Source organism: Parasteatoda tepidariorum, chromosome 6, assembly GCF_043381705.1.
Source record: "Parasteatoda tepidariorum isolate YZ-2023 chromosome 6, CAS_Ptep_4.0, whole genome shotgun sequence".
In the NCBI taxonomy this organism is placed as follows: domain Eukaryota; kingdom Metazoa; phylum Arthropoda; class Arachnida; order Araneae; family Theridiidae; genus Parasteatoda; species Parasteatoda tepidariorum.
The window spans coordinates 29,549,309-29,563,321 of record NC_092209.1 but is presented as its reverse complement, the minus strand read 5'-3'; the positions used below and the strand labels follow the sequence as shown (position 1 = coordinate 29,563,321).

Sequence of the window (14,013 nt, the reverse complement as noted above, 5' to 3'; positions counted from 1 at the left end):
TAATAAAAAATAAAAAAATTTAAAAAGCAGGAAAACAAAATAAGAAAACGATATATTCTTGTCATCTGCTCAGACGATATCCTCAAAAAAAGAGTGCTTTTTAATATAGTGTTAATATATCCAAAGCAAAATATATGACTACAATATATTCTTTTCTGTCTCTTTATTTTGTAATACATATAAAGGCAATCGAAATAATAAGTAAATAATGGATTATTCATTAGTTATAGATTTCAAAAACGTTAAAAAAAACCGTTTAAAATAGTCAAAACTCAAAAATAACCCATTTAGGAACCGCTGGTATGAGATATTGATATGGTTCATTGATCAATCGATGATGTTTTTTAGAGTTAAGGAAATGATTTGAAAACACAGACAACAGTTTAAAAAATCTTTTTTTTTTTATTTGAGCTAAATTTAAATGAATATATTATATGTATATATAGATTTGTGAGTGAATTATAGGTATAGAAAGAACAGCAATAAATATACACTTGATAACTTCTATTAAAAGAAGTGTATACATGAATATTTTTCACAAACTTTCCAGAGAGAAAGAGAGAGATAATTTCTATATATCACGTTTGGGGAGAAAGTGAAATGAGTGAACCAATAAAAAAAGAGGAAAAAATATATATAAAGAAGTGTTCATAAATGTTCTATAAAGGGTAGGGCAGCTTCAATAAATATAAGAACAGCGTACGTAAAGTGCGCTCTCTACAAAATAACAATTCATTTCCAAGCACCGGAAACTTTACCATAATGTGCAAAAAACATTTTTTTTTTTATCTTTTCACAGTGTACATATAACCTATTCTTCACTCTAGATCTGTAATCGTTCCATAATAATAAAGGTTTGAAAACTGTGTACAATGTACAGCTGTGTACAATAAACATCTTATGAACAATATGAAATGTTCAGAGGCAGGAATGTGTTGTTTTACGTAGCAATAAATTCACACTTTAGTATAATTAACATGTTTGTACAAATCACATAATACTTTTTAATAAAACTTCACAATTAGTCGGAATAAAGTGACTACTATACACATATAAAAGGTTCACTTTTTTTTTTTTGTCCGTGAATTGTTTCTTCTGGTAACTATAATTCTTAAAATTTGATTCCTGAAAATGACTTCGAAATTATTTATTAAACCTAGATTCATAAACATTCGTTTCACTAACCGCGCAAAATCGTAAACATTCCTGACTTTTAAAAAGAAAGAGATGAACTTCTATGTAAGTTATGAACCTAGGGTTAATACAATCGTCACGATATGTGGTTGGTTCAGATATTAATGAAAAAAAATATTTAAAGTGATTTCTTTAATTCTTGATATAAACTCTTAAGGAGAAAAAAATGATACTATTTTTCGAAACTTGAGTTTCTACCAGGACTTTAAAATTGGAAACGTGTCTCTCTTAATTTTTCCGCCCTTCTTTCCACCTTCTATTAAAGCTATTTTTTTTATTTTTTAAATATTTAATTTTTTATAATATTTTACAATTAATTTAAGTATTGCATATATTTAAATAGAAAAGAAAAAAATAATTACTATTGATGGAAAAGTTTAAAATCGCTTGCCGAAAAAGAAGAAATTTTCTTCGCACACTTTAAAATTCTTAGTATAAAGAAGTGTATAAAAGCTATTTGATTAATAATTTTAAATCATTTTTTATTAACTAAAAAAAATTAAATAATTAGAAACTTAGGCGTAAAATGTAAATGACGCTTTTAGTTTCGCGCCATTTTTTTTTCGAAGTACAAAAGAAATGTAAATATCTATTTACTCTTGAATATTAGGGAAATTATGATCATAGTTGCGTAAGATAATCTTCAAAAATAAAAGCGTGCGCTGCAAGAATGACTATGAGGATGTTACATATCTTTATAAAAAAAAAAAGAGCACGCTTTGTTCCCAGCTTCTCCTAAAAGGATGTCCGCCATTAAAAGAAAGAGAAGGAAATGATTTCATTTTGCAAGGATTTTCTCTTCTACGACATTAGATACGTCCTCCACCTCCAGGTGGCGTTAGTAAAAGAAAAGTGACTGGTGATTACTAAATCATACGGAAAAGCTCTTAAAGAGGAAATAATTCTTTCAACGCTTTAATACTTTTGTAGATGTATCTAGTAACAAATATAAATTTAAAGTTTTCGCATGTATAGAATCGTATTATTTAAAATTTCCCAAAAGTATTTTAACAAACATTTCTTTTTTAGAATTAATGAGTTTTGAAGATGGTATGCCGTTTAAATAACTTTAAAAATGTGATAAAAAGATTTTTAATGTATCTAAACAAAACAAAAGGTTTTTATATGCCTGATAGAAACTAAAGCTACAGTTTTTTTTTCAACTTTAAAAATTTCACGACAGGTTTTCGACTAGAATTGTTTTATAATTTGTTGCACCAGGAACTTTCAAATCTACTCGATAAAGATTTTTGATTTTTCTTACAAGGATTTCACATACTCATGAATAGATTCAATTCAAAACAATTGAATGAGATTCTTTGACTAGAGTTTTACACACGAGCAAACTAAGTTCCCGATATTTAATTATATACAGCTAAATAAAAATACTGAATTTTTGACAATTTTGCACCGATTATAATTTGGAATAAACTGAATAATCTTTGGTAAAACAATGAGCCTGGTTATAAAGTTGGATCTTGTTCGAACTCAATAATTCCTACTTTTGAATTTCATCCGTTAAACGCAATTACGGACTTTATGAACATCAATGAGTTGCAACAGGGTACAAGTCCCAAATTTATGACCAGACCTAATTTTTTCATGAAGAAACATTTTTTTAAACACACTAAAAATAATACATAAAATAAATCTACACAGAAATAATAATGGATACAATAAAAAATAAAACAATAAATTAGTATTTTGTAATAGAAACTCTGACTAGTTACAATAAACAAATAATAATAAAAAAAATGTAATTCACCGTCCAAAAAATGACTAAATTTACGGAATGTTTTGAAATATGACTGGTTTGATTTTATGTTTCCTCTTTGATCATTTTGCTGATAATAATAGGAATAAAAAAATCCATTCACTTTAAATTTCTGTTTTTATTCTATTAATTATATTACGAATAAAGCAAGAAAAATAAATTGCATTCTGTTATAATCCAGATATTTACATTTAAAAAAATTGCAAGTAATGTAAATTGGATATTTTTTAAATATTTATTATTGGGGTGCTTGAAACATATCGTAGAACATTTTAGAACAGTTTTTTTAGCCATTTTTTATTCTATTTGAATTGGAGCTTAGTAGAAGAACCTGCTCAGTGACATTTTGAAAACAAATTTCATAGTTTAAGAACGTTTTTTATTGAACTTAGTTGTAGGAATAGGTTGGCTATAAGGGTTCAGAATTATTCGAAATAACAGATTATCCATAAAAATTTGAATTCGTTGTAAGAATTTGGAATTTGTTGTAAAAATAGATGGACTATAAGAATTTGGAATTTGTTAAAAAAGAATAGCTTGGCTATAAGAATTTGAAATTGACTGTAAGAAATTGGAATTAGTTGCAAAAATAAGTTGGTGTGATAATTTGTTAAAAGTTTTTTTTTTTAAAGAAGGCAAATGTCAACCGAAAAATATGTTTTGTAAAAAGCTTTTTATTGTTCTTAAATTTACTGGAATGTCATTTAACGTTTTCTACTAAGCACCCCTATTAACATCTATTTTAAAATGCAATGATTGTTCCTAATGCGTCTATTTTTTCAAAAAATCACCTCTGATTTCGCCTTTTTAAAACATTAAATCACTGAAATAGTTTTTGTTCCTAGTTAAAATTCACACAAATTTTTTTTAAAAGTGTACTCAGAAGTAAAATTGTATGAGATTCAGATTATCCTTTATGGATTACAGTTATGATGCTTCCAAAACTAAACAGTTTCTACAGCTTGCTTTTATTTGTTTAAAAAATGAGTTGAAAGCAGTCAAAACATTTTATAAAAGCAGGAATACGGTGCTCTTAAAGTGAAGTCAACGTCTATAGGTATACATATATTCACATAACTGGTGTAGTTAATTTCATTTTTTTTTTCTAAAATGAGGAAAAATATACTTTGGTATGAATCTTTGACTAGATCACACAATGTGATCATTAACATAATTGTTTTGTTTAAATAATAGTTTGTAAAAGACAATATAATAAAAGAATAAACAGTATTCTGTACATGTAAACCTTTTGTTACAGATTCCAATAAATTGAAATAACTGAAGTTTGTGACAAAGCTTTAAATAACAACTAGAACATGTTAAATATTTTTTTCCCAATTTTTATAATTTCATTTTAAGATTATTCTCTCCGTTCTTAAAAGTTTTGGTTCGTAATAACGTAGCAAAAAATCAGAGATTTCATTGAAGATGAACTAGATAATCATGAATTTAAAAGTTATATTGTCCAATTCGACACAAGTTACTAAAACTGCATCGTCTTGGTGTTCAACAAGCCAAATTATTTTAACAGTTTTAATCATTTTAACAGTGCCCGTTAATTTTATTTATTTCTTTTCGTAACAATTAATTCAACCCTTTATTTTTTTTCATTAACACATATATAAAACTCTGCGTTAAAAGTGTTTTATACATACGTATTTTAATGTGTAACATAGTTCTAACTTTTCAAAATACGTTCCACAACTTTTTAAGACAATAACAATATTTTTGTTTTACATTAGACTTTATGGGATTGATTCTATTCAAATAGAGGTAACAAAATTAAAATTTTAAATAAATCTTAAATCCGTTGAGGAGTTTACATTGAAAAATGGAGTTAAGTGACAAAAACCAAATTTTATGGAAGGAAGAAAAAGTGTCGAAAAGATTGTGAGTTACTACCAGCTCCATCTTTGGAGAAACTCCGAAACTAAATGACACAAGCTATACACTTATCTCCTTTACAATATTGTTGTTACAATTGCAAAAAACGAATTTTTTGTCACCGAACTCCTTTTTAGTGCCAATTCCTAAATTTTCAAATAATTCCTTTTCCAGTTCGCATTGAAAAATAATACTTTGTTCCTGTCTTCAGTTATTTCAATTCTAGATTTTTTTTTTTAAAAAAGAAAAAGTAACTTTGTTCTGAAGGGCACGAATTCCTTCTTTTTTTATAGTCTTTTTTTTCACGTCATTCATATCTTATATACAACCTTGCGCGTCCTTCGGTTTTGACGTTGCACAAGAACCTATGTAAAAACGTCTTTTATGCTTGCGTGTGAACGTTTGTTTGCTTTCTTGGCAAGGCCAAACACTTCAGAAAGGTTTGATTTCTGTTCCGAACTGATCATAAATCTCTGAAAACGTAAGCAGCAGCATTTCATGAGTCTGTGAATCCTCGCATTTGTTGGCAGTCAAGTAGAGGTGTGACGGCAAAACACGGGGGCAGAGAAGGCACGGGGGTTCATAAGTTCCACCACCGTCACTCCAGTGTGTCCAAAAAGTTCGGCGATTTGAAGTATTCGGGTACGTTGTCGTCCAGTCGGGCGATAATCTTGTAGATAGACTTCTTCCAAGACTGCTCAGCGTCCTTTCCAGCGACTAGAGCCTTGTAGAATTCTCGGAGAGTCTGCTCTACAACATACCGGAAATTTTCTGGTGCCTGTTTAAAAAAAAATTTTTGTTACAACAAGCAAAATAAACCATATTAGTGAAGAACATTGATTACTACACTGTAAAAAAATTTTTTGTGTATCTTAACCCTTTGATACAGATGGAAGACCGGTGCACCTTTTATATATTTTTTGTTGGACGCTCTAATTACAAGCAACAATATATTTTGGTATTTTTTTAATATATATTTTTGTTGGACGCTCTAATTACAAGCAACAATATATTTTGGTATTTTTTTTAATATATATTTTTGATGGACGCTCTAATTACAAGCAACAATATATTTTGGTATTTTTTTAAATCTATCTTCTGTTGGACGCTCTAATTACAAGCAACAATATATTTTGGTATTTTTTTAATATATTTTTTGTTAGACGCTCTAATTACAAGCAACAATATATTTTGGTATTTTTTTAAATATATCTTCTGTTGCACGCTCTAATTACAAGCAACAATGCATTTTGGTATTTTTTAATTATAAAAAAACAGTCTAATAGTTACTAAAAAAATTTGTTATATAATCGGAATTTTGCTTGTACTAAAAATTATTAAGTTTTTTGGATACGAAAACCAGATCAAATTGAATTACTAGATGCATACTTTATAGTTATGGTTGCGTCATCGACCATTTTATTATTATTATTTTGCATTGAGTGTTTCAGTTAAGTTACGGTCAAAAGTAACCAAAATATAAGAAGCGTTTGTACATACCTCGATATGATTGTTTCGATTGTAGTGTAGATTCAGAACTCGTAGGAGTTCAGAGTCTGCCGTCACTTTCAAGTCGTCTGCAGCCTTAATTCCTTCGGACATTGCTTGGCGAGCATACTTTTCCATTTGGATGTAGAAGAACTCTCTGAAAAGAGAAAAGAAAATCATCAATATCAGTTGGATTCACATGCTTGCAGAGCGTTAAACATTTTGGTGTGTGTTAAATCCTAATCGTACTGAATTACTACACTTTTCAAAGGGCATCTATATTCTAGAACAAGTCAACCACTACAACACTGCTCAACCAGGATGGGAAAGTAGTTCAACTTTACACACCATTTTGGTTATTTTTCGAAGATTTTTCGCCAAGGAATAGAACTTATTGAACTTCAAAACAAAGAATTGTTTAAAATGTTGAATTAAGTCCATTAATAGCTTGGTTTTGAGGGTAGGTGATATAAGGTTTATTCAAGAATTTATTAGAATAACTAGTGCTAGATTTTAAATACTGGAGAATATCTTAATCTTAGTAAAACACATAAAGAGGCTCGAAATTTAAGCTTTAATTTCTGATTTACTTTCAAACGGCTTCTAATATCATTCAGGGTTGCCACTCAAATCTGAAAAAAAAAAAATTCCCTGTGTTTTCCCTGTACATATTATGCACAATATATTAAGAGAAAACAACAATTACTAGGCTCTTGTGTGAGCTATTGTTGGGCTAACTATTTGTATTAATTTTAATTGCTGGAAAAACAGCTGAACATACTTAAATAATGCTATGGCAAATGAAATAGTTTAGTATAGCTGAAATATTATGGTTAAACATCCCATAGATTACGCTTTGAGTGGTCACCATTTTTTAAAAGACAAAAATAAGAAACAAAATTCCCTGTATTTTCCAGGTTTTCCCTGTGGAGTGGCAACCCTGTCATTGCCCATTAGAATCAATGTTTACGCGGAGTAAAGTTTCTTATGGTCAAATTGTTTTTTTCGTCTTCTGACACTATTTCTCCTAATAAATTCGTCGACCCTAAAAAAATATTTTAAATATAAACAAATTCTTAAGAAAATTTTAAAAAATATATATGTATATATATATCGGCTCCAAAATATATGTTATCATGGCTGTCTGTGTTCTGGAGTTGGAAGAATATTCGGCATTCGATACTAGAAAACTGCATTGAAGAACCGTGGTGAAGAATATGCTATTAGAAAGCTGGCAGTCTTATTTTAAAATCACATCGTCAGCCTTTCTCCGCGTTGAGAGCACCCCTTTTCATGCCGCACAGCCCTCCAATTTAACACCTTAACTGCAACTGCCAAGAACCCTTTCGCACGAAATCTGATTTCCTCCCGTTGCGAGTCACAATCGAATTAAGACGCAGATAATTCACACCAGGATTCTAAATGGAGAGAAAAGAGAGTTAAAACTTCGTTAGACCGAATTCGTTTAAGACGAACTTGGCTGCGAGAAATTCGCCAAGTAATTAGTGTCCCTTGACGATGTCAAAGGTTTTCCCAAAGTACGACCGTTTTCAAAGAGACTTTTCGCCCTCTAATTGGACATCGCCTTACTGAAAGGCACCAACTCACTTAGAGTGGGGTGCACCAGACACCGGTACCATTCTGCGTGGGTGTGCAGGTACTTTTTAAGAGTGATCTTTTTCATTGAATCACGTCGATTTCATTTGCAAAATGAAATCGATGTGTCTGAAAGTAATATGGGAAGAAAAGAAAAGACGGAATCTTTTCGTCTAGACAGTGTGGGAACTTCTTTTTGATGAAAAGGAAAATTGAGTTAAAGATAAAGACGTCGATTACGAACGAGCTCCAGTTTTAACAAAGTTTTCGGAAAGACACCGTCTCGCTTTCAAGTGCAAGATTCTGGAATTGAACTTAATGACGTTAGTCGCGGAATTAAAGATTTTTAGCAGATTCTGCCGAGGCAAGGGGGCCGCTATTTATTGGCTGAAAGGATAGCAATTAGACAAACAAATCTGATTAAATTGGGAAGTGGACCTGCAACTAACGCAATTCAAATAGCAATTTTCTGACTACAATCTAATGGTACAGAAAAATAACTAGTATAAATAAGAAAAATTAAAACTTGGAAATTAGCGTTTTTATCTTTGGTATTTTATAAAGACTAATACTGAATTTATATATAGTCCTGAAAAATAAAAATTTCTTGTCAAATCGAAACAAATAAAATGCCTGTTAATAAATATTTTATATAATGTAGCAAAGGTGAACTGAAAGTTCCTCTTGAAATAAAAATACGTTGACTGGTATTTTGTTAGCTTAAATAAATTTTATTTATATTGTTTGGTTGGGAAAAAAAATTAATCATGAATAATGTTTGGTCTAATGATTGGAATTTTGTGATTAATCTTACAGTTTTCGAGGGGTAGGCCTAAATATGTTACAGTGTAGACGTCGTTTCAAGTTATGACAGAACTACATATTTTAAGTTAAGTTGCGTTTTTTAAAGAGATCTGAGCACAAACAATGACAATATTCTGAAACTGGAATTTTGAAAACTTCCGGTGTATCCCTTCGGCTATGATATATTTACAAGAGGATATGTGAACAGGTTTGATATTCTAGAAAGATTTATTATTGAGATTTGTATTTAAATGTGCACTTAGTCCATAGGATATTTCTGTAATTTTCGAATTCTAAACAGTTAAGAGCCATAAATTGATTTCAGGAGATAAATATCAAGACATAAATAAAGTGTAAAGATTGCCAAGTTTTGAGTGTTATCTTTAGCTTTTAATGCCATCAGTTAAAGTTGAAGGGATTTAAAAATGAAATGATAAATAACACAAGTCATATTGTAAGCAGTACAACAGTAAAATATTTTGCAATCCTAAGTGCAAAAATTAATCGGAAGTAGCAACCCGGAAGTCCTTTTACAAAAATTAACTTCTAGCACCACCTGTGCTTATAGCTCCATACGGTTTAGCAAAATCAGACGATAGTTTTGATATCATGCGAGATAAAATAATTAAAGCTCAATTTAAATGCTATAATATTCTCCAGTGGCTTGTTTAGTAGACATAGGATGGGGATGTCTTCCTGCGAGATGTCTTTACAATTAAGAAAACAAGTTAATAATGGCGGCGATGCTACGATCTTCGGTCATTGTTTCATCGAAGCTGGAAATGGGTTTTCATTATTTTAACCGGAAACCTACTGCTGCTGGACTTTGTCATCTTGTAAGGGTTTGGAGTTATTGTTGGACGACCATCCCTTAAGACTCGGGGGCAGTTTGGGGAAACAACTCTTTCAAAAGATGCATTAACGTCTGCCTCTTCCTTTCAGCACATCCCCAAGAACACCTCCCCAAAGAGAATTCTAGAAGTCATCAGTTCCGAATTCATCAGTTTCATCGTCAGATGGCTTGGGCTTGTAGTTGGGGTATTCATGGGTGGGCGAACCCTTTCCCATAATACAATGGCCACTGGCGTTCCTTTGATCGGCGAAAAGAGTTGCAACCGATCTCTTTTGGAGCACTTGACCAATGTCGGGGCCTTTTCGGCAATGTCCGCAAGAGGCATTAATGCCGTTATTCGATCTTGAATTAAATATTTCGGCCACCATCTTCGAGTTTGTCGCATCAAAGGCGAGACTCCATGTATGTCAGATTTCAATACACATTCGCGGCATTATAAATTTGGATATATCTACTAATCCTTCTCAACTGCCCTTTAAAAGGAGATCTGATAAGATATTTAATAGAACACGATTCAGATAGTAGATTCTATCTTCAATTCGTATGTTGACAGTAGTTTGCGAACAACTCCGTTTAATTCAGGTTTTTATTAGAAATAATGCGATATGTTTGTGGTGAGAAAAATACGGATTTATAATGTGAAATGAATAAATTTAAAACATTAGCACGTCGTTTACGTGTTTAGTAGTTTTTTTAAAAAATCATATTTCATTTGAATACTACCAGCAACTTATTGTTATTCGTATTTCTATTTAAATTAAGATTTTTGTGATGCCAAAAACAAGAATTTATTATACAAAATCGCGGAATATTGTCACATCTCTGACGATTTATAAACCAATGCAATATTTTAATGCTGCGAAAAACTCCGAACTATTCACATATTTGTTTGAAATAGCGCAATATTTTGTTAAAGTGAGAAAACTAGAATTTATTTTACAAAATAAATAAACATAAAAATTATAACATATTTGGCGGTTTGGGGTAAGTTATTTTAGAGTATTCGAATGATGCGATCATATCAGAATTTCTCACATTTTGATTTGTTATCACGTATAAATCGGGGAACATACCTTTGACGTAAATTGTGATAACAAATCAAAATAATTTACATTTTAATTAAAAAGTAATTCAGTATTTTAGTGGTGTAAAGATAAGGTTGCATAATATAAATTGTATATCTTATTTTTGATTAAAATTATGAAAACTTATTTGAGTTATGAACCACTCTGAATTATTTGAATTTCGGGCAGAGGTAACGCAATATTTAAATGGCGATAGTGGTATAAGAATTTAATAAGAAATTTAAGAATGCATGAATTATAATACAAAATAAATAGCAAACGCAAAAATTTGCCGTACTTTTGAGATTTAAGTTAGTGAATTTAAAAATAACTGAAGCTTAACTGAATGTTTAATTAAAGTGACACGATGAGATTTTGAGTCAACCAGTTATGCATTTACGACACCAAAGTTAATAAATTTGTCTGTCGATATCGATTAGTTGCAATCGGTTGCAAATAATCGGTCGATACTTTGCAATCGAAATTTAATTGAACTTTTTGCAACTTTAGTAATAATAATTTTTGCAATTTACACTTTTTTTTTTAAAAAAAAAAAAATTTTACAATTTATGGACATTATTCTAAAATGAGTTAGTTCTCTTGACTTCCGGGTTGAAATAAATCTGAACATTTTAACAGAAAGTTTAATGTAGTGAAGTGAAGAACTAAAATTTCAACAGAAACTAAATGCGGTACATGAAGTGATAAATCCATTAAAAGAAACAGTCGTTGATTGGACAAAAGTGTTTATACGAAGAAACGCGTGGAATTACGTAGTTTTATTACTTATCAAACGATGTTTTAAAAAGTTCTTTTTCCAATAACGCAAACGATTATCGATAACAGATGGCGACGAACGATTATGTAGCTCTTTTTTTTAAGACGTCTATTCTTTACGTGATAAATATATTAAGAAAAAACAATGAGGAGACAATGGACTTCTAACTTAAGAATCATGTGATTGAAGTTACAACTATCACTGAAATTCTTAAACCATTCTGCTAATAATCATTTCTGATATCTTATAAGGAGGGTGCAATTGTGATTAATCAAAATCGCATAAAATAATAAGCAGAACAAAAGAATAGTAATCTAAGTTAAAAAGATACCGAATAGCCGCAAAATATACTTTTAGAAAAATATTGAATAATAAGATTGAAAAAATAATAATAATAAAATTACAAATATTTTTCCATAAAAGTGATTTTAGAATAGTTCCCAACAGCTGGAAGTTGTTTACGTACCCGTTTAAAGCAGTTTTATTTAAAAATCCGACATAAAATTTAAAGTTCAGTTCGGTGTTCCGTAACAACCACCCATTAATTTATATTTTTAGAATATTTATCAGAAAAGAAAACAAAAAACTTTGAGGTTTTATAATATTTCACCGAATGAAAAAACCCAGCACGCAATCAAAATCTAACAAAATCGCAGTCCAGGCGGGCGTTAGTACAAACATTAAAAGCTGGTGGATTACTGGTTGAAACTTGTAGGTATTTCTATTAATTGTCATTCAACTTCTGTCATTCGTCAACAATTGTCATTCCTTTCGATATCTGACAGGTTTTGATGCTGCGCACACCCGCCTTCTTCAACTGTAATTTGACAAATTTCGAAGGCGAATTTTTTTCAGCTCAGTTTAATATAAATCAAGATATTAATAAAGGACCTTGGGAATTTATATTAAGAGCGTTCTTTACGGAACACTCTGTACGCACATATAACTGACCATAACATATTCCTAAATCCAAAATTTTGTGTGCTTTTTTTTCTTCCAAGTGTCCCTTGGCGCTTTTTGACACTAAGACAGCAGTTCCAAATTTCTTGCCCCTACGGAACACTAAATAATCAATCTACTTTTGGCTTAAACCTGGCTTTATAAAAAAAGGTTTATTAATGCAGTTGCGAACAACCAAAAAAAGACTACTTTATGTTTAAAATAATTATAGAGGAATGAAGATTTTTCATTGTTTTATTATTAATAATTTTATTTTAGGTTTTATGTCCGACAATTAATTTGCAGTCTTTATGTTTGTTCCATCTAGATAACTTATGAATTTGATTTTTTTATCCATATACATAAGCTGAAAATGAATAAAAATAAAAAGTCTTATGGTTTACTTCGAATAAAAACTAAAAAGAACAACTATAAACGTTTAAAATGGTTATTAGAGAAATACATTTCTTAATTAAAGAATTAAGTTATTTTGTTTATTATGAAAAAAAAAGTGTTAGGAAACACTAATGCAATACTTTATGAATGTATGTTCCTTTCTTAATTTGTGTAATATATTGTTATTAGAATTATTATATTTTCTTTAAAAAAATACCATTTCAATTTATATGCATTTTACTAGAAATTATTTCATAAAAACCGAAAATTCAAAAAGATTAAATAAATTATTGGTTAAACCTAAATATAATCAGGGGTTTAAAAAAAAATCCTCACTGGTTACTCTTCCACGGAACTCTAAGGTTCCGCGGAACACCGAACAGCTGCACTAAGTTATTCAATTTCCAACTTTAAAATTTACCTATGTTTGCATCATTTCATGACGATTGTAATGAAAGTGGGCTGATAAAACACAGTTTTTGAATTTAAGAAAAAGAAAAATGAGCCAAAGATGACGTATTTGTAGGAGGTAAGAGTAATACAGAAGAGGTGAGCGGGAAAACGACTTAATTAGTGTTAACTTCGTAATTAACAGCATCTCCTGAGGCATATTTAGCCCTCCTTCCCGTCTTATCTGATTTTAACTTTCGCTCTTTTATCGGGACGATAATTACTCCTCGCACCCTCCCTTTAATAAATAAGATAGTCGGGGTGGAATTTATAGCGTCTACGGAGGCGAATATGAATCAAATCGGAAGCAGACGACCACCCCCGTTAAAAGAAAACGATCTCTTCCCTTCCAGGGATGCTAATCGCGCGAAGAAAAGGAAAAAGATAACCGGGATGTTGGGGATGTTTATGAGTACTGCCGTAAACAAGAGAAGCATTTAAAATTTTTGAATGGCTTTTTTGTTTCCTATTTAGAACGTTTGTTTGCTATCGCTGTTTAGAAAAACGAGCATCTTAATTAGCTGGCGAAAGGTGTTAATTACACCTCGCTCTGTTTGTATGCGCTGCATAAGCGAATTTCGCTGTGGATATCTTTTATGCTCCTTCTGCGAAAGAAAAAGAAGAAGGAAAAAAAAAATGCGCATTTGATAATTTTTGTTGTATGGATATTAAGACTAAAAAGTTTCGCTTTATAACTTCCGCAGCTCTAAGCGTATTATAGTATAGCCAACTTTTACGCAGTTTGAGGAAAATGTATGCTTTTAATATTTGATTCGTAATTTGATAAATCTGA

At 30.5% G+C, this 14,013-nt stretch overlaps 1 protein-coding gene across 5 annotated transcripts in view; it reads right to left on the bottom strand.

Annotated features, from left to right (window-relative positions):
* Positions 1-4,306: 4,306 nt before the first annotated feature.
* The window catches only part of LOC107448306 (homeobox protein prospero), a 148,521-nt gene continuing 138,814 nt past the window's right edge, over positions 4,307-14,013 (bottom strand). For all 5 annotated transcript variants that reach the window (XM_016063448.2, XM_016063445.3, XM_016063449.3 and 2 more), the window contains 2 exons: positions 6,353-6,497; positions 4,307-5,630 (listed from right to left, as the gene is read on the bottom strand). In XM_016063448.2, the coding sequence (XP_015918934.1) occupies positions 5,451-5,630; positions 6,353-6,497 (325 nt within the window). In that variant the 3' untranslated portion in view covers positions 4,307-5,450. The remainder of the gene's footprint in view (positions 5,631-6,352; positions 6,498-14,013) is intronic.